General features: G+C 39.3%; 3 protein-coding genes across 4 annotated transcripts in view; 2 read left to right on the forward strand and 1 right to left on the reverse strand.

Annotated features, from left to right (window-relative positions):
- Positions 1-482, forward strand: part of LOC113479248 (glycine-rich cell wall structural protein-like) — a 2,399-nt gene extending 1,917 nt beyond the window's left edge. The window contains exon 3 of the mRNA XM_026847009.1: positions 388-482. Within this exon, the coding sequence (XP_026702810.1) occupies positions 388-482 (95 nt within the window). The remainder of the gene's footprint in view (positions 1-387) is intronic.
- A 1,991-nt stretch (positions 483-2,473) lies between these two features.
- On the forward strand, positions 2,474-7,230 carry CBR4 (carbonyl reductase 4). Of its 2 annotated transcripts, none has more exons than XM_026847304.1 (5): positions 2,474-2,629; positions 3,178-3,295; positions 3,767-3,903; positions 4,515-4,649; positions 6,020-7,230. In XM_026847304.1, exons 1-5 carry the CDS (start codon positions 2,488-2,490, stop codon positions 6,196-6,198), a joined length of 711 nt encoding a protein of 236 aa, XP_026703105.1. In that variant the 5' UTR covers positions 2,474-2,487; the 3' UTR covers positions 6,199-7,230. The 2 variants fall into 2 exon arrangements, with proteins under 2 accessions (XP_026703105.1, XP_026703104.1); XM_026847303.1 differs by having other exon boundaries at positions 3,175-3,295; positions 6,020-7,225.
- A 9,215-nt stretch (positions 7,231-16,445) lies between these two features.
- The window catches only part of PALLD (palladin, cytoskeletal associated protein), a 199,652-nt gene continuing 191,093 nt past the window's right edge, over positions 16,446-25,004 (reverse strand). Inside the window, exons 16-20 of the mRNA XM_026846885.1 lie at positions 22,609-22,741; positions 21,432-21,639; positions 20,577-20,742; positions 19,548-19,681; positions 16,446-18,574 (exon numbers count right to left, since the gene is read on the reverse strand). Coding sequence (XP_026702686.1) covers positions 18,402-18,574; positions 19,548-19,681; positions 20,577-20,742; positions 21,432-21,639; positions 22,609-22,741 — 814 coding nt within the window. The 3' untranslated portion in view covers positions 16,446-18,401. The remainder of the gene's footprint in view (positions 18,575-19,547; positions 19,682-20,576; positions 20,743-21,431; positions 21,640-22,608; positions 22,742-25,004) is intronic.

A 25,004-nucleotide genomic window follows, 5' to 3' on the forward strand; every position in this document is an offset into this window, starting at 1 on the left:
GGGTTGTACTGGAGGGTTGGGGCTGGGGCGGTGTCCAGAGGCGGCTGAGGGCGCGCAGGTGCGGGCGGTGGCGCGGGGCGGCCCGGCTCGGCCCGGCTGGCTGCGGCACCCCGAGCCGCCTTTGTTGGCGGGTGTCCTCCAGCGGGTGCGGTGCCGTGCGCCTGAGGCGGTCAGGGGGAGTGCCGCTGCAGCCCTGGCGCTCAGGGATCAAATCGCTGGTTCTGAGAGAAGAGAAAGGACGTTGAGGACAAAGGTTGCACAGGCACTCGTCTGTGCTGTGTGGCGACCTAGAAGAGCCTGTTGCTCAGAAGATACTTGTTTTTCCCTAACTTTATTTGACCAGGGAATATAGCGTTATTACTCCTACTGCATTTATTGTCTCCTAAGTCAGAGCTCCAGAGAATCTGTGTGGCACTCTTGTGCTAAGCCACCAGCTGTATCGTGCTGCACTGGAAATGGGCCTTATGCGCCGCCCCCTGTAAATACTTGGGTAATGGACAAGGAACTCCTGCTATTCTTTCTAAGAACAGTAGAATCACTAAGAATTTTCCCCTTCTCAAAGAGGCTAGGAAGGGTAGAATGATATGTTTTAAAGTTCTCTTTGCATAGGCAGCTTTTTAGGTCCTGTGTAGCTAAGCACGTTTAGAGTTATTTGGAAAACATATAGAAGTCTGACAGCATTTATAAACAGTGTAAGATTGTTCCCTTGACATCGCTGAGGGGTGGAGGAGTTAGATGACTTCCAGAGATCCCCCTGGATCTGTATTATTCCATATTTCAAATACAAAGAGTAGGTATGCTCAGTGCTGGTAAGAACAGAATACGAAGGAGAAAATCCTAGTACCACATTACTGCAACAAGTAGGCAAGAACTTCCAGGAGTTACTGTAGTAATTCAGTAAAAGATGAGTCATGATAGCAAAGGCAGACAGACTTTGTTTCTAACAGAAAAATCAGTCAACAAAATATGGGTTGGTTGGTTGCACCTTCAGTCTGCTAAGACAATAAGAGCAGTAGTTGCCAGTCTGCGAGACCTCTCGATTCATCTCTTGCAGTCAGGCTACCTACTGAAGTGTGCCCAAAGGATTAGTCTTTCTGGTGAGTCAGTGGTGCCCATTTTATCACTAAGGAATTGTCTTCATGCAGGACGTTTTCTGTGGGTTCTGTTGAAAGGGCCACCACCTGACATGCAAGTATTTAATCCTCTTCCTGCTTTTAGGAAGTGGATTTCAGATTGCCAGTGGAAGCAGACACATGGGCTGATTTCAAGCATCTGTGCTTACTTTGTTGCAGAAAAGGACCAGCTGTTCTTTCAGGCCCTGTCAGAGAAAACCAAAATTATTATGTCATTGTATGAGTTGATGGTGTCCTTGTATGCTTAACGGTACATGCTGCTCTGGTTATCGCACATCAGAAAGCCTATAATAGACCTAAGTAATGCTAAAGGGAGGGTGGCAGGATTAAGAGCTTGGACAGTCTTTAGAGATACAGAGTTGGTTCCATATATATAAGAGTAACTAAATAGACCTGAAAGAAGCTATGGGGGCTAAAATACAGAAGAGAACCTCTGAAGTTATGAACATTAAGGGAAAGATATGAGGAGTGCATAGTATTATCTAGAGAGCAAATTAAGAACAAAAGGAAGTACTTTTTCACAAATAATGAAAGTCGTTGCCTCAGGATGTTATGGAGACAAAGTATAATTGGGTTCAAAAAGGATTTATTCAAATGTATGGAGAAGAGGTTCATTACCATTGCTTGTATTCTGCCTCTGGCTCCTCAGGAAATCTCAGAGCAGCTGATTGGTTTCTAGAGGTTGCAGAATAAAACGTCATTCTGCAGAAGTCCTTTCTCCTTACACTCCTTCCTGAACACCTAAGCTAGCTACTTCAGAATCATTTCACATTTCAGAAAGCTTTTTTTTTTTTTTTTTCTTCAAAAGGAGAAATAACCCTAAGGCTAGTGGTAAAGCAGAGTATTATATAGTGTAACTTAGTATTAAACTAGTGTAAATACAGTAGTTGCAAATCATACTCAGTAATGTTTGCAACGTGGATGTCCAACATAGATACTTAGGATGGAGTGAGACCTTGAGGCTAAATTACATCAGTACAAGAACAGTGCCTGCAAGAACAACATCGTTAAAAGGACATTTGCTTTGAATAAACAGCTGAGTGATACATTATGACCTTTAGATATATGTCACATTTTATCAACTAAATTAGGAGCTGCTGTAACACTAGTATTGAAATGCTAGATTACATGTTTAATTTTTTTATTAGTTCAGAAATCATGAAGAATTAACTTGCATTTTTAGAAGTGGTGTCTAACTTCTGGTGAATAAAAAAAATTAACAAATCACTATACTGATACTACAAAATGATACAAACTAGTAAGAGCTGTGAAGATGGCAGAACAGTGGTTATTCTCTTGCTATACTGGACCTGAAATTCATCTTCTATTTGTAATTTGTGAATTATTTTTGAAGATGGGCAAGGTTTGTGCCATTTTTGGAGGATCCCGAGGAATAGGAAAAGCTGTTGCAGAATTGCTGGCACAGAGAGGCTGCCACCTGGCGATTATTGCTAGAAATCTGGAAGTAGCCCAAACCACTGCATGTAATCTTGGTGGTATGTATGCTGCTTTGCAATTACTTCTTCACTGTCCAATGCTTAGGTGACTTGTAAAAGTAGTAAGTCATTAAATGAACGTCATTGTTTAACTAGATCAAAATGAAAACAAAGACTGAGAAATTTGAAAGAAAAGCTCTATCAGTACAATTTTGTTTTCACAATATTCTTTGGGAAAGTTAAGTATGTTAGCTATTTTATCCGCAAGATACGAATTGTAAGATGAAAGGAATTGTTTAAGGTCACAACAGGGAGGTGTTATGAGTTGAGTCATCCATGGCTCGGGACCAAGCCAGAACTGAGACCAGTCTGCTCATGCTGAATTTCTGATTTCAAAAGGCCAAAGATATAAAACAAGAAATTGTCATGTAACTAATCAATACAATACTTGAAAATTGTTCTGATTTAATTCTCTGGAGATTAAATGGGTTTCTCAAGTTATAATTAGTTCAACATTTGGTGTTGTAGTTGAGTTAATAAATTCTGAAGAAGGTTTCTGAATGGCTTACTGTCTTTTATTATAATGTGCCTTTATTTCAATATAGCAGGACATCTGGCACTTCGCTGTGATGTCTCCAGCGAACAAGAAGTCCAAAGTACATTTGAGGAGATGCAGAGGAATTTAGGTCCTATTAACTATTTGGTTAATGCAGCTGGGATCAACAGGTTAGTTGTTTGTTACAAGATTGTGTGTCATTCTGGATGATGGCACCTTATTGCAAGGTTCTAAGGGCTTTTGCATTTAGTAAGAGTATTGTTAATGAGCACATCTGAAAACAATATTAAGTGCTCAGCAGTATTTTGTTCCTGATGACAGTAAAATTCTAACATGATAGAGCTTTCACTTCAGTTTCTGCATTCTGAATTTGAGTCCCTCTGCTCCTCTTTCTTCTACTTCTTCCCCTCCCCAAACAATTCTTGATACCACTCTGCAAATGAGTCTTTGCTGCCAGAGAAGCATAGCTAACTTTTTTCTTGCTATGTGTTGTCCTTGCAATGTCATTTTGAATGTTAGAACGTATAGAACCATGCAAATCCCCATTAATATTGCATTTATCAGTCATGTTTTATTATAAGTAAATGTGATCATTGATGTTGTTCAGTGAGTTCTTTTTGGTTTTTTGGTCTGTTTGTCAGGGATGGTTTATTACTGAGAACCAAGACTGAAGATATGATAGCCCAGATTCACACTAACCTTTTGGGAACAATGTTGACGTGCAAAGCTGCTGTAAAAAGCATGATTCAGCAACAGGGAGGTGCTATTGTCAATATAGGTAAGTTGCTTGTCTAATCCAGTGGAATTCTATGCACTAGTTTTCTCCAAAGGTTTAGCAGGTGTAGCATGTTAAAATGTTACTTGTTACAATTAACTTATTTTATTTGTATTTAGACAGTCTATATTTAGCATTTCTTTATGAGTGCTTATTCTTTTGTGTAATTTCAGCAACTTCTAAATGTAATACCAACTTGTTTCAGTAATCAACACCTCAGAGTTTATTTTACTGAAAAAATAATTTTACCATTCTTTATCAGCTCTTTCAGTACCTAGGTCTACCAGCTGCTAGTTATTAACTAAGAATCAAATAGGTGCAGTTGGTTTCTTTTTTTCTTTTTTTTTTACCCTGTGCAAGGATGTTTTTTTAGAAAGCTCTTCATTTTACTCTCCTGTTGGTCAATATAGATATACGGATTCCACAAAAATCGCAGATAATCAAGGGGTTTACTTATCCCATCAGTAAGATATAAAGTACATTTAGTAATATACTTTTAATTCATTTTCTTTTAATCTCATTTTTCCATTGCAAATTTAAAACTGAAAGAATAAAGCTGGTACAAGGTTTCAAATTAATAATTTAATCTTCTCTTTGATGTTTCTTTATTATAGGAAGTATTGTAGGATTTAAAGGCAACTCTGGTCAAAGTGTATACAGTGCTAGCAAAGCAGGATTAGTTGGATTTTCACGCTCTCTTGCTAAAGAAGTAGCAAAAAAGCAAATTCGAGTCAACGTGGTTGCTCCAGGTTAGTTTTGGGGAAGTTCCTACATCCTTGACTCTTGCAATACGTGATCATCAAGACTGCTAGAATATTTGCTGTACTCTGAAAGTAATTTAAGACAAATTGCTATTATTCAACTTTTGTAAGTAAATGCTTTTAAGGTCTTTTTTTTGTTTGTTTGTTTAAAGTGTAATACATTCTTTTATAAAACCTTCAGTCTTTTTAAGGGAACACTGAGAAATTCGGAAGAGTGTGTCTACCTGTTCCTCTATCCATTATTGCATAACAAATGTCTTTCTTTTTTTCCTTTGTTCCTCCTTCAAAACCTGCTGTCCTTGCAGATGGAAGGATTAGAACAAATTATATACAGACAGCTACCCTCATCTCTTGCTTGAGAATGCTTATTTGTTATTAGAGAAACATGAAAGACCATGAGAAGCTGGCATGACAGCATCCCTGTCTATCCTTGTAGAAAAAGAGAGTCTGGAAAGAAAGTTCTAAGTTATGTGAGGACAAGGCTGCGGTTTCACAAGATGATCTAGTCCAAGCAAACCACCACCCTTAAAGAAAAATCCTTCTGTCTTTTCTGACTTCTTCCACTCATAGCTGTGTACTCTGTTGCTTACCTTGTGCTAGCTCTAAGGCCTTTCAGACCTCTCCATGAACCAGTTCAGCTTCTGAGCTAGGCAGGAAAAGTACTTTTTATTGTTTATTGAGTTGAGCAGCTCACTGTAGGGTCCAGTCCCATTATAAAAGGGCACAGTTGTACAGTAGAAAGCAAAACTGAGACCTTCCCTTCTTTCAGCTAGAAAGCAGGTAAGATCAGCTCTCTATGGAGCAACAGGTTATGCAAAGAGAAGTGCAGCAGTGGGAAAACTGGATCTCAGATAACTGAAAGTTGTAAAGAAATATCCTTCAAACTTGTCAAGAAATATTATTCAAATGAGTGCTATAATAGAAATTATGTAAGTGCTGTCATAAGTTCTAAAATATAATGGAAACACTTGCAAGCTGTAGGGATTTCTTGTCAGAGATTTTATAGCTATGTTTTCATTGAGAATGTTTTGGTGAAATAACTGTATTTTGTCTTTCACAAAAGTGATACTAAATACAGTTTTGAGGCCCAATTTTAGAGTTACCTTTTTTTTTTCTCCATGGATTTTTACAGATCTCTGCATTTTTGTGATAAAATCAGTGCTTTCAAAAATGGAAGACATTAGGTAAAAATTTCTTCTGGGCTACAAAATGATGTAAACTGACTTCTGAGACTTTAAAGAATGGTAGCTGGTGCTGAGTTGTGCTAGTAGATTTCACTTTGGAGGATTCCAGGGAAAATCTGCTAGAGAAATACAGCTGAAGGTTAGGTAACTCTTCAAACTTTTCTCCTCTCTTAGGCTTTATTCACACAGAGATGACTGCTCATTTGGAAGAAGATCAGTTGAAGAAAGCAATTCTCCTTGGAAGATTTGGAGAGCCTCGTGAAGTTGCACAAGCTGTTGTCTTTCTTCTAGAGTCTCCTTATGTTACAGGGAGTACTCTAGTTGTAGATGGCGGCTTGCAGCTTCTGACTTAAATACTGCCCTGAATAAGTACCTCCTTAAATAATCATGATGGTAATATATAAATAATTAAAGGGGTGGGGGTGGTGGAAATTAGTTGAAGATTCATGTACGTAATTCCCTTGATATTCTGAAGTCAGAGGAGAAATTCAGCAGCAGTGGGTTCCAGCACGTATGTTTAGCTACCTGGTAGACTCCATTTGGTACTCTGAAGTCTGTGTGTGTAACAATTTGAAAAAGATCTGGTTTTTGTGTAGTGATGATTTTAAATAATGTGCTGATACATTTTTAAAGCACTGTATTTTTATAAAGTTGTGTTTTCCAGTTTGGGATGGAGTAGAGATTTTATTCAAACTATGTTATACAGAGGTTAATAAATTGCAGGGGCATGTATATTGATTAGCAGGTATGATTGCATCAAGTTTTTCATGTAGGCTGAAGATTGCAAACTGTGTAATTTTTTATTCTTATCAGTTAGTCCCTACAAAGCGTCAGGGAGTTTCATTTGGGTTTTGTTTGTTTGTGGCTAATACTACAAAGGTAGGAGCTTCTGTATCTTCAGCATATGTGAATTGCCTTTAGGAGATTTAATTATACACAGTGTGTTTTTATAAAGACAAAACCTGCTTGGTTGCAGTCTTCGATGTATGTACAGCGCTTGTGTAATCCAGTATCAGTTGCATATAGACAGGGAAGGTCTGTGCATTGGTCAGTGGAGTTGCTAATGCTCTAATACTCTCAGTTTGAGCTGCACGTACACTGGTGAACAGCAGAGTTGCAGCCCTGGCTGCATAAAAGACTTTACTGACTCAGTAGATGTTTAGAAAGCACATCCCATTTCCAGAGTGAAGTGGAGGTGTATTGCTGTATATGTTCTTGAGAGCTCGGTTTAACTGTGTTATGTTGATGCTCTTTAATATGTATGTACAGTCAATAAAATAGCCATTTATTTTATTCAAAGCAGCTTTTGAAGCAAAGTAATTATTCAGCTGTAAATGGTCCTGAGTGTTCTTCTCTTGCTGAAAAATTATCAAAAATTTGACCTCAGGCTTTTCTATTGAGATCAAGTAATTTTTGGTAATTGATGTTTTTATCACCTCTGAAGAAAACTATGCATGTGGTTTAGGACCTTCACTTCTTAGCTCCGGTGTTCATTGCATCACAATCCAGATGTTGATTCAGCTTTTGAAATTACTTCCCGTCTTGGCACAAACCGAAGTACAGAAAGAAGAGATCTCACTTGATGATAACTTTGAGTCTTTAAAGTCTGAGATTTTCTTCACTTGTGCAGCTGAGAAATTTTGTCTTTGTGCCAGAAGACAGTGCATGTTCAAGCTTCTCGCAGGTATGTATTGAGAAATAATACAAGGAATGGTTGTACATTCAGGGGGGTTTGGAGTTGGTTGTGTTACTCGCTTTGGAATATAAAGTACCACTAAAGGTGTAGTCCTCTCAGGAGTCTGAATCCTAATGTTACCCCTTTGTAGAGAGATGGTGTTACTTGCTGAGAAAAGTTATGTGTCCTATGTGTCTGCACCAGAAACGTAATTGCTAGTTGTGCTTCTCTTTCCTAGGAGGAGTTGGCCAGAGAATATATTAATTTTTTCTGAGGGCACTACAGGTGAGGAAGGACAGCTGGTACTCCCATATTCACTAGTCAAGTAGATTAGTAACATGGCCGCTGCCAGTACCTGTCCTTAGTATTTTATAGGCAAAGCCTGTGTGACTATCTTGACCAGAAGGCAAAATTAAGAGGCTAAAAATAATTTTATCGTAGTGAGTTCTGACCCTGATTACTATTATCCCTTGTTTTGTTCGGTAAGGGAACTGTTAAATGTTATCAGCAATGGCATTTTTAGTTTATATTTGTGATCAAAATCTGGAATAACACCCCCAGAAGAATCTCAGTATACTGCTAAGTAATTTTTAAAAAAATTTGCGATACATACTATGGTTTTATTACTGCTGTTGCTATAGGACTAGACTGAAGTGTCTGCAGCCTTAAAGTCATATTTTTAAAATATCTTTTTTTCACTTTTCTTCAAAGTGGTAAATTAGAACTGAAAACTAGTTAAAAAGCAGTGATCCATTTCAGCATTTACTGTGTACAGCTACTCTGAGAAGTCATACCTGTTTTTCCGACTGGGGTTCTGTCTGACCTGGTGTCATGTCTCGGACTGTGGAAGTAGTGAATGTGTAGGGTCAGTAACAGATCCAGTGCATGGTGATGTCTCCGTAGAAGACTTATGTACCTCCAGCAATTTGTGATTGGTATGTTTGAATCTGCCATTTGATAGCTCTGGTTGAGGCCTGCAGTTTCTCACAGTTGATGAGACATTATAGCAACCCTGTGGTGCTCTCAATGTGTTGCTCTTGAATTTGTAGAGCTCAATGGTATCCTGCCTGCCTCAATTGTTTTTGTTTCAAACTGAAGAATCTTATTTCTTTTAGTTGCTTGTTGCTGGAAAACTTTTGTGCCTTACGTTGTCTTCATTGTCTTCTGCTTTACTTTTCCAATTTCTCGAGGAGGAAGGAGCAGGTGGAAATGCTCACAGTATTCACTGTGGATTTATTTTAGAAAAAAAAAAAAAAGTTTTGGGTTTTGGTTTCTATTGCTTCCAAAAATAATACCCAATTGTTTTGCCTTTTCCTAACCTTTACGCTTATGTTTTCAGAAGCTATATAAGAATAATAACTCAGTCCTGAATAATTAATAGTCAACTTGGAGTCCATTTCCTTACATATGTATTTAGGTCTGGTTTTCTGTATTTTCCCCAGTGTGAATTACTCCCATTCATCTACAGTAAATTTAGTCTTCTGGTTTTAACATCTGTTTCCTCAGTGCAATGGTTCTGCAATTTTTGGTTTAATTCCTTTCCGCCTTTATTCCTTTGAGTACCTTAGTGTTAGTAGACAATACTGTGGGTTTTTCAAGTTGCTGTCTCAGAACCCTTCAGAATGGACTGTGCTTTGCTACCCTCAGCATAGGTGCCTGGTGGTCTGTTGGCGATCCATGTCCTTAGGAAAGAACGATTGCTGATTCTTACCCTTTCTTTCCTATCTTGAAACAATTTATTGATATGACAGCTTCTCTTGGCAGCACAGCATCTTTAATGGTTTTTGGCAAGGGAGTGCGTCAGATGCCTTTTAGAATTTCAAGCATGCTGGATTAGATCTCCTTACTCTCATCTCTTTTTAGTCTTTAGAAGAACTCTAAAATGTTTATCGAACATGACTTTGCTTTGCAAAAGCATCTGTGACTTTCCTCAGTATTTATTCAGTTGTTTCCATGGCTTTGGAACAACTTCTGGCAGTTTGCTATGTAGAGAAAAATAAAATGAGTTTGTAGTTCCCTGGATCCCTCTGGAATCTCTTCTTTAAAAACAAGTGATCCCTCTACCCAGCAAACTCCCCAAATCCTGCTTCACTTTTGCCAGCTTCCTGTCATTTTGTAAGGAGGCAATTTTAACTCAGAAGTTTCACACTGCAGTTACTTGATTTCCTTTAGAATTAGGCAGTGATAGCCCCTGGTCCCAGCCATTTGTCACTCTCCTCTGTAACCTCTGAGGGGCAAAGCCTTCAAATGTGTTGCCTGTAGAGGTTTTGCTCAAGTTCCTTCATGGTACCAAAAACTACTTTAGCGTTTTGTTTAGAGGTTTGGTTTTGGTTTGTTTTTTTTTTTCCTCTGTGACCTTCCCTTCCCTGAGCACTTTGCTTTTTATTTTGATCATCAACTTGCCTTATTCAGGCACAGGTGCTCAGTGTGTAGGCACTGTGGCAAATTGTTGGTCTACACTCTGATCTATCTGGAAATTTTACATTCAGTGACAGATTCTATTTGACTGCTGCAGCTAGACTGTAGGTTTTACACAGATTGACTTTTAAAATCTAGTAGCTTTCAATCCATGCCCTCTCCACAAAAAAAAATGTCTAATTTGTCATGTGTATTTAAAGTTGTTATACTGAAGTTCTGTGCATACAGTCTTAGTGTTGTGTCATCAAGCATTGCATCTTCATTTGACAGTCCTTTTGGTTTCATTTTAGTATATTTCCTTATTTTAAGCTGCTGCTTTTTTATGGAAGTTTGCAGTAGTGGACTGTTGTCTTTATTAATAAACTTGGTCAATATTCTTGCAGAAATAAAAGTTACCATCACAAAGCCAGCCTTTTTGAAATTTGAATTTTTAAAAAAATTTTGAAAACTACAGTCCACTCTCTTATTAGACATACAAAGTTTCTGTGATTCCATTCCTAGAAGAAGTAAAAATGTGTGCTCTTACACATGTGATGTTTCTTCACCTGTTATATTGCTTAAAACTCTCCTGTAATCTTTTGTTAGGTACCAACATCTTCCTACATTTTTTTTTTGGTTTAGAATGAACTGTTTTACAAATTCCCACTACTCTGTGTTTCTGCACTTCTCTTCCTACAACTGTTTTTTCAGGAATACACTGAAACTTTGCATTATGATCTAGCCTTGGGAGCATTTGAAAGGAGGTTGCTGTCCAGGTCTGGTCTTTAACTTACTCTGTTGCACTCCACATTTTTTTCTCCTGCCCTACTCCATGTCACTTGGTACCTGCAGGGCCTTTCACCACCCACCCAGAATTTCTAGACAGACCATGAAGGCCTGTTTTGAGGGTGGCTGCTTTTGCAGCTGTCATTTAATTTGGCATGCAGTCCTTCTGTACAGCAACCCGCTTTCTGACTCACCTCTAATTATTGCTTTCATTTTTTTAACACAACTGGGTTTCTGCTTCACAAAGGTTTTCCTTGCTAAAAGAAGATTGTGTATTGCAGTATTTACTCATTTATGTGCCTTACCTTGTCACTGCCAGGTTAGGAAACCTAAAACTGTTCTTCTCTTGCCTTTACATTTGATTCAGTTTATAGGTAGTATGATTTGCATGTTCTGGGCTTCAGTTGGAGCACATTGTAGGCCTAGAAAGTTAGTAGGTTTGTATCTCTTCTCTGCATTATTTCTACTGGTTGGGAAGATGATCAACTACTGTTTCTTTCCTCCTAGATAGGTCACTGGAGCCTTACTTCCGCTTATCTCTTAAGAAATGTGTTTGTAACTTAGATCTTGTGGTAGTTAACTATGTTAGTCTTCTTGCTTCTGCGGCATGTGTCGCAACTGATGATCAGCAGCAGAGGTTTCTAGCAGGACACAGAAAATGTTGGTGAGGTGGTTTTGCTTTTGCTGTTTTTAAAATATTGCAGCTGTAAGTAGGAGCTGTCGCGAGGAACAGTGTTTACAGACTTTCTTTTATGGTAACAGAAGCACATAAATTGTGCTGAGTTAGAGCGTGGTGAGTGGGTTAGTGTTACATCCCATATGAAGAGATTTCGTTGTGGCCTCCTGAGGGCAGTCTATCCTAAGGCATTATTCCATCGGTAATGATTTGGTTTGTATCTCTACCTAGTTTTAGGTAAGCAGAGTTGCCTGTGTAGATACAAAGGATAACTGGCATTGCTGTTACGAGGTTTGTAAAGTCTAAGTCAGGAGCTATCTGGGAATGTAAGGCACGATTTTATAAAGATGGAAAGGATTTCAGTATTAAGTTCAGTGCAATATGGATAGAAAGAATCTCTTTGTTACATTATTATCTGCAATTAAAACATACATTGTCATGATTATTACTATTAGACAAACTGTCCTCCTTTGATGTGTTCCATAGTGTGAGGTTGTATTGCCTGAAACTGAAACCTCGGTTGTCAGTTGCAGTTATGTGACTTTTTTTTTTTCCTTTTCAAGCATAACATAGTTCATTTAAATAAAGCGAATGAAAACTGAACTTTCCAAGATCAGGTACACCCACTTAATTCAAGTAATCAATCAGTGTTTGAACAGACAGGGCAAATGTGGTGGAGAGAAGCCGTTAAAGAGCATTGGGTCTTAAAAGAACTCTGCTGAAGCCCCAGATTACACTTCATTTTCACCCACACTGTTCCGTTTCAGACCATGTGCTGAAGGCTTCTTTTCACTATAGATGTCTGTTGAGTTAGTAACAAATATTACCTGTACCTTGCCAGACATCTTTAGATCACCTACAGTTGTGTTTTTTTCACTCTTTAAATAAATCAGATTCAATTTACTATTTTTCCTCCTTTTTTTCTTCATGTACTTCACCATTATAGTGTCATACTCTGAAATAAAAGTGAATCTTTCTGTCATAGTTGTTAAAACTAAAATTGCTTTGGCTTCTTGGAGATTTGGTAACAAATTGCCAGATTGGGTATGATGGTGTCAAACATGTTGAGGCAACACACAAGTAAAATCGACCAAATTTTCCTTGGTATCACTGAAGGCACATGTGGGTCATGTGAGTGGGAGCGTGGGAAGCAGATGTCACCGCAGTGACTCTGCCTGAGCAAACGGATCCCACGCTGCACGCTCACTTGCCATTTCCCAGGCACTGGCCAACACTGCTGAGATGGCCTCGCATGTGTAGCACGTTGATGGATTTGAAATTGCTGCGTTATTTTGAACAATTTTTCTAGGGATAACTGTGGGTCGACTGTGTGGTGATGCTGAAGCATGTTAGTGAAGCAGTTTGATGTTTTGTGGATTCTAATTGCAGATCACCCAGCTCTGCACTTCTCACGCTAAGTGCACTAAAAGTAGATGTTGCACCTATATTTGGAGGGCTGCATCGTAAACAGATTTTCACCTATATGTTGAAAAGCTGTGGAAACCTTTAAGTTAGTGTTTTACTTCCTGCTGCCATCAGTCTGACTTCTCATCCTCTTTTTTTCAGGTAGTTGGTAGATTTCTACTGAAAACTTCCAGCAACCCTAGAGGAAAGAACACTGTAATGATTGCGTGTGTTTTGTATAGGTGCCATCTGGTGTGTATGTATGATTTTTGTTGGTGAGACAGCCCTGCCAGTAGTGGGCTGGAACTGCATCTGTCCTCCGCAGGTTCTTGTGGCTCTTTTGGGGGGGGGGGGGAGCGTATAGAATGGAGAGCACCTGTAGTTTTATAGTTCACCATAGTTTTCAGGGCACGGGAGTGGAGGTCATGCTAAGCTCTCTGCTACTCACTGCAGCTGTACTCAGTCTGTAAACATCAGATGGGCGGGGTTAATTTACTACATGTTTTTCCAAAGATGTTTATTAAATTTTCTGCAAAATCTTTGTTTCTATTAGCACCATGGTGCCTCTCTCTTAATGCTGCATTATCTGGCTTCCAGCAATGCTTATCATGTGCCTGTATCCTCACTGATTAATTGAGGTGATGTTTCTCCCTTTGGGGGAGAACCAAATATACTAGATTATTAATAGTGAGGTGACTTTTTTTCATAAGAAATCGTTTATGCCGATGTGTTCAGCTGAAGCTGTCCTTGAAATGGTATGTGCATTGCCAAAGTAATGAACTTTGTTTTGTCTCTGAAAAGGACAACTCATTTGAGCTCCCCTCACCGTATTATCCTCCAGAAATAGGAACTGTAGTTACGCTGTACTAACTGCTGGTTAATGCTCTGCTGTGTCAGCTTCCTCTGACTTCCACCCTGAGCTCGGCTGTGCTCGCTGGGAGCTCAGTCCTGGACTCTGATTTGCCAAACGCAGCTGGGACAAACCTGAACTGTGAAGTGAGGGCAGTGGAGACACACTGATCATCAGCTGCTTCGTTTCAGCTTAAGGCGATCTGTTCTTTTTGTGTCACCGTAGGTTTGGATGCCGCTTGTCCTGGACAGAGACAGATCACTGGTGTCTTAGTCCTTGGAATTAGAGATTGGAAACGCTGACACTCCTGTCTCCACTTTTAGCATGTATAGGCTGACCCAAAATTCCTTGGTTTAGAGTGACAGTTACTAGCAGTAGGTGTGCATTTTCTTGTAGCCATTTTCATATATTTCAAGAAAACACTAAATCACAAATGAAAACTTTGTTCTGCTCTTATGAAGTTGGTTGTCTAATGGATTTGCTCAGAAAAAGTTTAAGAATAATTTTAAAATTACTCCAGTCTTCTAGTAAGATTTTAAACCATTATGCTTCTTGTATACAGGACTTTGAGGGAAACAACTAGCAGAGCCTGGTTTTGATTTGGAGATCTACATGATGTAATTACACTTTTTTTCCTAGTGGAAAGTGGATCTGGAACATTACAGACTGAAATTCTTTAAAGTTGCTGTTGTTCCATACCTGAAATGACGTCATTCACCTCCAGTTCAAGATCTTTGGATTTCCTTACAGTTGTGCTGATAGAATTACATTTGATTTTAGGTCTTTGTTTATTATACATTATTAAACATGAATTAGTAAACAGAGACTGTACAGCTGAAGTTAATACAGAATCTGAATGGTAAAACTTTTATTGTAGATTAATGTATGTTACAAAAATGATTAGTGAATCTGACTCTTAAGTATTGTAGGAGGAAGTGAGTTAATATGTTAATAAGAAACAGAATTGTGCATTATACTATAGTGTGGGCCCTTTTCTACAAATGACTCCTGCAGTTTCTCAGACAAATGCTGCAGGTAAAAGCCATCTCTGAAATCCACTAGTTCTTAGTCTGCAGTCTGGTCTGTAGAAGTGTGCTGCCTGTTGTGTGGGAAGTTTATTGTACCACACATTTGCAACACCTTTTGCTGTGGCTTGGAAAGGTCCTGTCCTGGAAGCGTGTTTCTGTACCCTATGTTCTCCTTTGCAGCAATACGCTGTGATGTCTGGGCCAAGAGCCAGGCAAAAAAAGCTTGACAAGTATGTTTAGTTGTTGTGTTTAACAGAAGAGTTTGAGGCACCCTGCACCCCCCCGCCCCCCAACGTGCACGCATGCAGCACACGCTGACATGCTGAATCCGGCTGGGCTGCTTGCAGAGGTAAGGATGGAGTTGGGTGTACATGGGGAATCAAGGCATTTAGTAGTGTACGACCTCGGTGAATTAAAATGGTCTGTGAAAATTGTAATATGGAAAAAAACTATGATTTGTAAGCTGGGGCTTCAAATAGGACTACAGTTTGGTTTTGAGCCCCAACCCCCAGTTGGCTGTGATGGAAAAAAAAAAAAAAGGTGTCTGTTAATTAACTAGTGGCTGCTGTTGTCATGAAGCTGCAGGGTAAAGGCATTGTGCGTTCAGGCACACCACCAGCTGGAAAACCTTGCTGTGTGTGGAGTTTAGCACCTCAGTGTGTGTTGGTGCTCCTACAGAGGTTTCTGTCACCATCCTGAATGTAGTTGAAGCGTGTCTCCGATCGCTTTGGATACACTTGGAATGAGCAGCTTCCTAAATAATTTGAAGTCTTCCCATAGCTAAGCCTCAAGTCTTGCAAAAAGTTAGGACTTCGAGTTAGGCCTGTAAAATGATTTAAAAAAAAAAAAGTACATTTCAGGCCATACTATCTGTCTTTGGAGTTTGTGGAGAGAGATTAAACTTCTGAAAGTTATTTTGATGCTTCCAAGAATTTCAGATTTTTGGCTTGAGAATTATGTGGCTTTCTTGTGCCATGCTTCTATCTCTGAATTCTTAAAGCCAAACAGCCCCAGTAACTAAGTAACAGCACAGCTGAATGTTTTCATAAAAACAACTTTGCTGCTTAGAGATGTGATTTACTACTTAAGTGTGTGTCTGTACATACATACAGAGGCAAAAAGTGATGATGACCTCATCTTAAAGCAGCTCACAAGAGCAGTCTCAGTTTTTTAGTCTCTAAGCCAAAGGCAAATTTACTGTAAGCAGACGGAACTCCATTGACTGCAGCTGCAGTTATCACTACTAATGCCAGTACTCGCTCAGTTGCTGAAAGAATTCTGTTTGTAGTGATCAATGTTTGAAATGTAAACTAAAATTAAAAATGGATTATCTTGCATCTTTCTTGGTATCTTTGCACAGAAAGGAAAGACGGAGAAGCTAGTTAATAGGATTTTACAAGGAAATATTTTCTTTTTTTGACCTTGCCTTGTTAGAAGACTCTTCTTAAAGGAATTTAACATTGCTTGGACCATGCCCTTTACTTGGATTCAGTTGTAAGTGATGTCATATTGCAGTTACTAGACACACAAAGTAGACCTGCGTATTTTCTAACCTTTTAAAAAAGAGCATCTCCAAGTACTTCTATTTGGCAAAAGTTTTGCAGAATTTATAAGTCATGTTCCTCTTTTTGGTTTGTCTGGGTCACAGGCAGAATATTTTGATAAATTCTAGTCATTTTTAGATGCTGCATGTAGCCCTCATTTCAACTCTCATTTGAAATTTCTAAATCTTACACTTGTATGCTTGTACTGAAACAGTTAATAGTCTTTACCAGAAGGAAAACTTTCTATTTGTGTAATATTTATTGATGTTAAACCCACATATCAGCACAACAATCCAAAGTAATGATAATACATTTTTTTATAAATACAAATAAAAGGTGGCAAAATAATGCTAGTGAAGCTAAACGAAAAAGTAAATTAGCATGTCACAGTTGAAAAAAATTTGGCAAGTGATATGACATACCTTTTCTAGAATAGAATCAGATTATTCCCAGATGACAGATTATGACGTTAATCTAGATTAACGATCCCCGTAACTGGTCATATCCTGCACCAGAATAGTACTACCTTATGTGCTAAAGTTTATTAGTCACTAAAAAAACAAAACAAACTTTGTGTACTTACAAAGCAATACACGTATAGCAGTAATGCAATATATGGTGTACACAATTACAAAATTTAAAAAAAAACCCCTAAGTACAAGGACTTCTGAATAACTGAACTGAGATAAAAGATTTCAACACTTTTATTATAAATAATGAAAGATACCATATATGTGCTTCATATAAGGAATACAGTGTTTTCCTTTCATAGCAAAGTATTGTAGCTCGTACCATCAAATGCTCATTTTTCTTGTCAGGCCTAGTAATTCTTCCAGCCCTCCCTCCCCTGCATCTGAAATTCATTTGCTTCTAATTTAAAACTACCTAGTGAGATCTGACTTCAGTGGGGCTCCAGTTTGATGGGGTTTTGCCTTCTGGCTTTTCAGCCAGGGCGCACAGACTCTACCCATTAAAAGAGCTGTCCTTTGTCTATAATCAGAAGAATAAAATGAACTCTACCACAGACACATGCTTTGTCAAGAAAAAAAAAGGGCGCAAATTTTATGGTTTTTCCATCTTCATTTTCCATCTTCCTCAGATCTGCAAGCTTACCACCTGTGGTGTATACTTGTCATTTAAATTCATATTGCAGTCTCAACCCATTTTTCACTTACTATACATTTCTAAAGTCCTCATACATGTTACACAAGCTTTGAACCGTCGACCATCCCATACATACACTCCCTAGTTTTCAGCTCACCTTGGACTTTCAGATTCATGAATGGGAGTATTAGGAGGTTACAGACTGTCTGCAGGAAACACAGAGTTGCAACCTCTTGCCCTGTCCCCCTCCCACCCCTTGCAGTAACCTACTGCAGTGGTTCATACTGTTGGCATTTTTCCCCCTCTAGTTACTGACAGTTACAGTCTGGAGTAGACTGTTATTACATGTCAGCTCTTTTTCTTTGTTATCTTGAATGCTTAAACTGTCTTTGATGCATGTTTGTAAGTCAGCCTCCTCTGAGATGGCAAAAAGGAACAATAGAAAAGAATGTAAAGTTACAGTGTTGATGTCGTTTTATAGAATTGTCCATACTAAGAGTGTTTAAGGCAAAATAGTTGTTTCATTGTAGACCAGAAAGCAGTTTGCAGAGACACAGCATTTGCTTATGTTTCTCTTCCTTGTCCCTTCCTGTTTTATTCTTACAATATTGCACTTGTTCACTGTAGCTATCAGAATGCATTGCCATTTTGGAACTATAGATAACCAGACATTCTAATTTTCTTTGTGATCTAAAGGCCTCAGATAAAACGTCTTGCACCATTAAGATCATGTAGCGTTTACTTACTGCTTCTGAAGGCATGTAGTGATAAATAGTGTTCTCTTCTGAAAAATCTGTCTCTGATGTACGTTGGCCTTTAGGAGAAGGGTTATTTGTAAGAGCTGAAGCAACGTAGGTATAAGGAACTGGTGAATGTGATTTGTTGTGCAATGTGTACGTTTCTATTAATAATCTATCTATTCTTCTAATTTGGTATAATGAATAAGGAATATGTGGTTATTGTGTTCGTTGTTTATCTTTTGTACTTGAAGGTGTCTGCCTTTGCATAAAGTGACATAGGAGTATCATTGGCCAAGGCAATGGCTTTCAGTGTTTCTGCTTTGAAAGACGATGATGGAAGTGGCAGCTGGGTCTACAGGTCATCGCTCTCTACCAGGCCGGACTGCATTGCCAGGTGGACAGGATTTGCTTCAGGCTGGAAAGCTGCTTTGATGTCTAGTCCTTGGTCACAAAGTGCAGCGTAGCGGCTGGCTGAGGGCCGCACCTTCTTTGGCTTAGTTGTCTGAGGTGGTTGTTGCCACTGAGCTGCAGATTAAAAAGGAAAGAAAAAATTTTACTATATTGAGCTGTGCGACAAAGCCCGCCGGATGCACAATCAACCCTTTGTAAAGGAGATACTACTTTCTGGGCAGCAGAAAACCATTATATCAAAGGTAAGTTTGTTTCATATCCTGGTGGGGTGGTTTTTCCTCAGCATCCAGTTTCACCTTCAAATGTGGCAAGTAAAAACAATAGTGTCTGTGTTTGTTACTTTGCCTTTTTGGCATCGCTTTGCGCCTTTCCTTGTGTCACTGAGAAGGATAACAGCAAGGGGTTTGTTTCCGTGCACTAATGCCACAGTGACGGGTCTGTTTGAGCGTTATTTGAAAGGAAATCACCTGGCTGCCATTGACGCCCCTCATGTGCTGAAGAATGCAGAGCCAAGTGTCTCATTCACAAGGCCCACTACTGCCACAGGAACCATCATTTATCACTCCAACCTCTCTTCACCCCCACCCCCCATTTACTCGTGCTATGAGAAGCCTGGTCAGAGATTCTGGTTTAAGGAAACATTCACTATGTAAGGAGCTGCTTTGGAACAAACTGAATATTAAGCAGAAAGCCGTAAAACGTCTATTGCACTTCTGGCAGCTGTCAGGTGTATTACAGACTAATGTACAAAAGAATATAAGAGGTTAGGAAAGTGCTAGCAGAGCAATCGTAATAATGATCCACAAAAATAATGTAATCATGCCGTTATCTGTTGTTAATTAGCTATATGTACTACACTAAGCAAAAACAGAAAGCATGCATGCTTGTTTTGCTTTAGGTATCTGAAAGATGGTGACATGTACTTTGACAGAGCATTTGTTGTCTTGATGTGGATCGTTATTATTGAGGAGAAACTATAAACAAAAGAGAGAGAGACCAATGTAAACCATTCTGTGAACAAACTGAAACTTCCAGAACTGTTGGTTTTGGGGGGATTAATGCGATCATGAAAATTGCAATCACTTACTATAAACATCCAACCTGGCAGTGCAAGACACAATCCCAGCCTCATTCTTAGCGGAAACGGTATACCAGCCGGCATCCTCCTTTGTAGCTCCCTGAATAAGCAGGCAAATGTAGCCATAGTTATCCTGGTGCATGCTAAACAAAAGAAAAGTAGAAAATTACTATTTCAATTACACAACAGCATAGACTGTTTAAAAATGCCATTACAGAGACCCAATCCTACAGATTATAGTCCACTTATAATTAATAGGGAATTTTCTCTGAAATTAGCAAGTGGAAAATAAAACTTGAGTATGCTTGGCACTTTGGCAGTTTAATATCCTGTATTGAAAACTAAGAAGCAAACGTGCATAAAGTAACTTCTCTTTCACAATTACAGATTAAGACATCTGGGAATCTAATCTAAGCAGTAGGGCTGCCAGAATTTACCCAGACTTTCTGGGGAATGGGTAAAACACTTGAGGAACAAGGTACTGAAATACTCCTAGTTATTCAGAAGGACAGCAGCAATTTGTTACAGTGCCGTATCAGTAACAAGTTCCTTTTCTTGCAGTATATCATGAGTTTGCTCTTAAATGTTCCTACAAAATGTTGTCAAATATTGAAGATAAAGTTTATAGATCTTAGACTACAAAATGCTGAATCATAGTTGCTTGATTGTGCAGCGGAGTTATGAATCCAGGTTTCTGCTGAGAAGCAGACAGCTTTACTTAGGAGCCTAGGTTCTCACCAGTAAATTTTTGTAAGTCTTAGTTCTAGAAGAGGAAAACTACTTCTCCACTTGCTTAAAGTACAAAAATAATTGTTCAAGTCTGAGGATGGAAAACAAAACTAACATTGTAATTCTGGCTTGGCCACCAGGCTGGCTGCAAATTTGAGTAAATGCTATAAAGTATTACAATAACTAGTTAATATTTATGAGATGCTGTTCATACAAAGCAGTCTTATGACCTTCTAGGTTTTCATTTGTGTTACAGGATAAATTGTCATTGAAATTATACATGGGGAGGTTATTCCAAGTTTGTCTAACCTCACGCGGTCAGTGTTGTATGTGAGTGACTCGTTCTCCTTCTTCCAAAATATCTGAGGAGAGGGCTCCCCTGAGATTCGACACTCCAGTCGCACTGGGAATCCTTCAGTCACACCCGTGTTTTGTAGCTTCTCTATAAACACAGGTGCTTTGTGTACTTCCTTAGCTGTAAAAATAAAGAGTGCAGTCATGTTGACACTTGGCTATGAAAACATAGCCTTTCTTTCAGCAACATGCTAAAAAGCAATAATGAAAAATCTCAAGTAAGTGGCAGGAAGCTTAAGTGTTGTCTTTGTTAATCACAAAGTCCAGTCCTGGTTCATCTGAAGGAAACAGTGGCAGCAGTAAGCGCTGACAGAGCCGAGTGGTTCCCCCGCTTCCCTGAAAGAACTGAAATGTGGAGCATGAAGACAGGATAAACTGGCTGCACTGTGCTCGTCCAACAGTGCTCCTTCTTATTGCATAAAAGGAAAATGGGCTCTTAGTTATAGAAGGAGCTGCTCTACTGGAAGGTGGGAGCAGCGTTAGTCATCTGTGCTGTGAAACACACCACCCACAGCAGCCTGGCTACCCCGGGAGATACGGGGCTGCACAAATTGCCATTAACCCCACATTCAAGTCCCTAGTCTGGTGTGTAGCCTTGCCTGTGCCTCTGGAAAATGGCTGCCTTTTCTTAACTGCTGCACAGAGCTTACCCATGCCACAAAATAGCACAGATGTATCACCAATAAATATATTCCAGTTCCATTACTGCCAGGTTTCCTCTTCTTGTCCCCTAGCCCTCAACTACGGCATTTGATGGCACCTACATTTTCCATTTCTGCTCCCTCCAGAAACTCAGCATGAAGGTGTTACCTGCGACAATGAGCTCCAGGCTGAATGTATTCTCACCAGCTCGATTGCTGGCAATGCATGTGTAGATTCCAGCGTCTCTGGCTGTGACTGGTTCTATGATCAAGGAGTGCACACCGTTCTCACGCACCAGCATTTTGTGAGAACTGTCGGGGCGAATTGGTCTTCCATTAAGTTGCCAGCTTAAATCTGGAGTTGGTAATCCACTAACCTGAAGTGTAAACAGAGTAAAGGGAAATGGCCTTAGCCCTGCGAAACGCGGGAGGAGTCCTGACTCGTTACTTCAGAGAAGTTTGGTTTTGTTTGCTGCTGCAGGTGTACCACAAGATTTAAAGATCTAATTCTGTCCTGAATTACATACTGACTCAGTTGCGTTCAGGTACTTACTTTCTGGCCAACTCCCTGAATTCCATGATGTCTTATGGGTGTGACTGAAAAAAGATCAGTGTAGATATGCTAGAAGCTAAATAATAATACATTGCAAAACAAAAGGCAGGGTGACACCTTTTGTCCTTTTTTTTGTTGTTTGCTCTTCAGGTGGAATGGGAAGATAGTGCTTTCTAGATTAATTTCTTCTGAAAAACTTGGTAGACAAAAAGACATTAGCTGACTAATGACGGAATTCTACGTTCCTTTCCACTTAGGTGGAACCTAGTAACAGCACCTCCTGCGCTAGTTAATGCTCGGTCTGTGTGAGCAAGTCTTGTACTTTGGAAAGCTGTGTCACTTGCTGTGGGTACTGCTTGAAAACAAATAGCTTCTCCCAAAAATATCAGCATAAAGTAAACAGAAGTGCTCCAAGCCATCATTAATTCTGTTAGGCAAAGTCATAAATCAAGATTATATTGTTTGAAAGTTTAATGGGGGATCAAGACTCAGGTAGTAAAAGGACTTAAAGCGGAGAAGCACACTGCGTACAGCGCGGGCTGCCTCCCTCTGCACCCTGGCACAGCTGAATTCTAAAAGGCGGTTTACTGCGAGCTGGAAGATTTGCCTGAAGCACTTTCATCGGAGGGGAAGCAAATTTTACTGCCCGCTTTCTCCCCAGCAGTGAGGCTAATTAACCCAGTGACAGTCACTGAAACTGCCAATAAGTGAAACACCTTTAAAAAAAACTAACTTGGCTTTAGAGTCAGCTAATGTTACCGAAGGGTGGTTGCCTGCTTTGGGCGGTACTTGCCTTGCAGTCCATTCTGCACAGTTTTCCTTCCTGAACAGTCAGGTCTCCAGGAGCCTGCAGAAAATGAGGCCGGAAGAATCGTTCCTGAATTGGTTCATTTTCATCACCACTGTCCCTTGATCGAGATCGTGGTCTTAAAATAACATGAAATAAAGGCAAATTATTTTTTTTCTCTGCTAAATCAGAAGAAAAAAAAATCACTTATAAGACTGCTTTGAATTTTAAATTACTTCTTTGGCCTATACCATAAGCACTCCATATCTATACACATAGACTGGTAGCATTTGGTTCAGACTGAGTTAATTATGACACTGTACTTGTTAATTACTTTGAGTTCATTTACATGTTGTGGCAAAATACGATCTATAAAACAATCTTGCTCCAGAATAATTGCTTGTCATAATCATTTATTTATAGATGATAGTATTTTTGTTTAGTCTTTAAATCACTGAACTACAGATACATTGGTAGGCCTCAGCATACACCTCCAGCAGCCCACTGCCAACGTCGTCTGTGTCTGATCCCTCCACTGTTGCTGATCCCACCAGGAAGCACAGATACTGTTCATTGCTTACTGTGGCCTTTCGGAAAATAACAGCAGCTAAAAGCTCACTCAACTGAGAAGAGACTTTTCACATCAGACTTATTTTTCATCTCTTCTTTTGCACTACTGATCATACAGAAAATTCTGTGGATTAAAGTGCTGGGGATATATTCCTCACTTAACAGGTCTTTTGTTTGAGATTTTCTTGAGCATTTTCAAAGCCACCAAACTGTAGTGTCAAAACAATAAGAATTTCATTGAGCAACAGGAAGAAAAACTTTGGTTGTTAAATTATTCTTCATAAAGGTACTGGAAAAGGTTTAATAAAAAGTAAGGAAAAAGAACTCCTGTCTCCGGAAATGGTATCAGTCACCTTAAGCTTCCATTATATCATTTAATCCATTTTCAGCGCTGGCTATTCTTGTGTAGTAATTGAATTGAACCTTTTTCTAAGTGGTCACTCATTTAACCGGATTTTTTTCCAATTTAAATCAGCATTATCCCATTTTGTGTGATTTAGTTATCAAAGAGACTTGCAATTGAAACAAAATTTTAGTTCCAGTTTTGTCCTTGCCTGATCAGCTCCAGTGGATTCTGTTCTGGAGCCAGGTGCTGCCTGCAGTAACCTTGTGTTGTGATGAAGAGGAGATATGCAAATGCCCTCCAAGAGAACTTTTATCAATGACACTTTACAGTGAAATTCTCTTTTCTGAATTGTTTTCTGCTAACTTCTGCACGTTTCTGTTTTGGCCAGTGGCTATACTATGCTTTATACTGCCCAGGGTTGTTTCTTTAGGTTAAAATAATTTGTAACAAAAAAAGCTTAAACCCCCCCAACAGTTGCATCTGGAAAACAAGATGCTGCACTCACTCCTGTATGGAAGATAAACATGCTAGCTGCATGCTCTGTTCCACTGAGGTTAAGTTTAATTAGAGTTGCTGAATTTGGTTTATTTTGTCCTTCTCTGTTGTTGCCCTTTTTCTCTACTATAGCTCGGTTTGACCAGTCATCACTTTTTCTACAGTATTATCTGTCATAAATAAATAGGTAAATTTTGACTTTTTCATGATCATTGCAGGCTTCCCACAGCTGTAACTAAATGCAAACGGGTGGGCGGGAATCGAGCCCCTAGTGCTTATTAACGCAGGACTGGGAACTGAACACAGAGCGATCTCTGGGCACACACTAAAAGCTTATGTAACTCCTCAGGTGCCTAAAGCCAGGTCTTAAGCACTCAATAAGCACTTGAACATGCCTAAGACTACTTCAGGGGCTCCTGCGTTGCAGCTCATAAGCACCACTGAGCTCTAGCTGGCAAGTCCCTACTCCATCCTGCAGGCGTACATACATGCCTGCTGTACTACGTGTACTAGGATGTACTACATCATGTACATCCTGCCTACATGATGGTCTGTTCTTGAATGGCAAAAGCTGTTTTCAAATCACACATCTGAAAGGAAACCTAAACCTGCATTCTGTTTAGAGTCAGAAATAAATAATGCATTTCTCTTTACCTCTTTGTAAATTCACCTCTAAAATTGCAGACTGCTTTTTAAGCCTTTACCTTGAGAGGTGAAACTAGGGTTATTTTAATTACAAAACATTTTGTGGTTTTAAAGAAATAATGAAATGAGCAGAGCCAAGTTCTTCAGATGTCTAGGAATGACAAATTGCAATAGACTGGAATACCCTTGGATTAGTTGTGGGTTCTTTAGCATTGTGATGTGGGCATCAAATTGCAAAGATTAATTTCATCAATAATGACATCATGTACTAAATGTGTCCAGGGAGCCGCCATGGGTTGGTGTGGTGCAATGCATGAGGAATTTCAGCGAGCAAGAAGGCTGGGCA

This window comes from Athene cunicularia, assembly GCF_003259725.1.
Source record: "Athene cunicularia isolate RWA chromosome 4 unlocalized genomic scaffold, athCun1 chr4_part1, whole genome shotgun sequence".
In the NCBI taxonomy this organism is placed as follows: Eukaryota; Metazoa; Chordata; class Aves; order Strigiformes; family Strigidae; genus Athene; species Athene cunicularia.

Coding starts and splice junctions, on each gene's coding strand:
- CBR4 (XM_026847303.1), top strand. CDS start 2,488: ATGGGCAAGGTTTGTGCCATTTTTGGAGGATCCCGAGGAATAGGAAAA. Junction 3,904..4,514: donor AGGTGCTATTGTCAATATAG/GTAAGTTGCTTG, acceptor TCTTTATTATAG/GAAGTATTGTAGGATTTAAA. Junction 4,650..6,019: donor AGTCAACGTGGTTGCTCCAG/GTTAGTTTTGGG, acceptor CTCCTCTCTTAG/GCTTTATTCACACAGAGATG.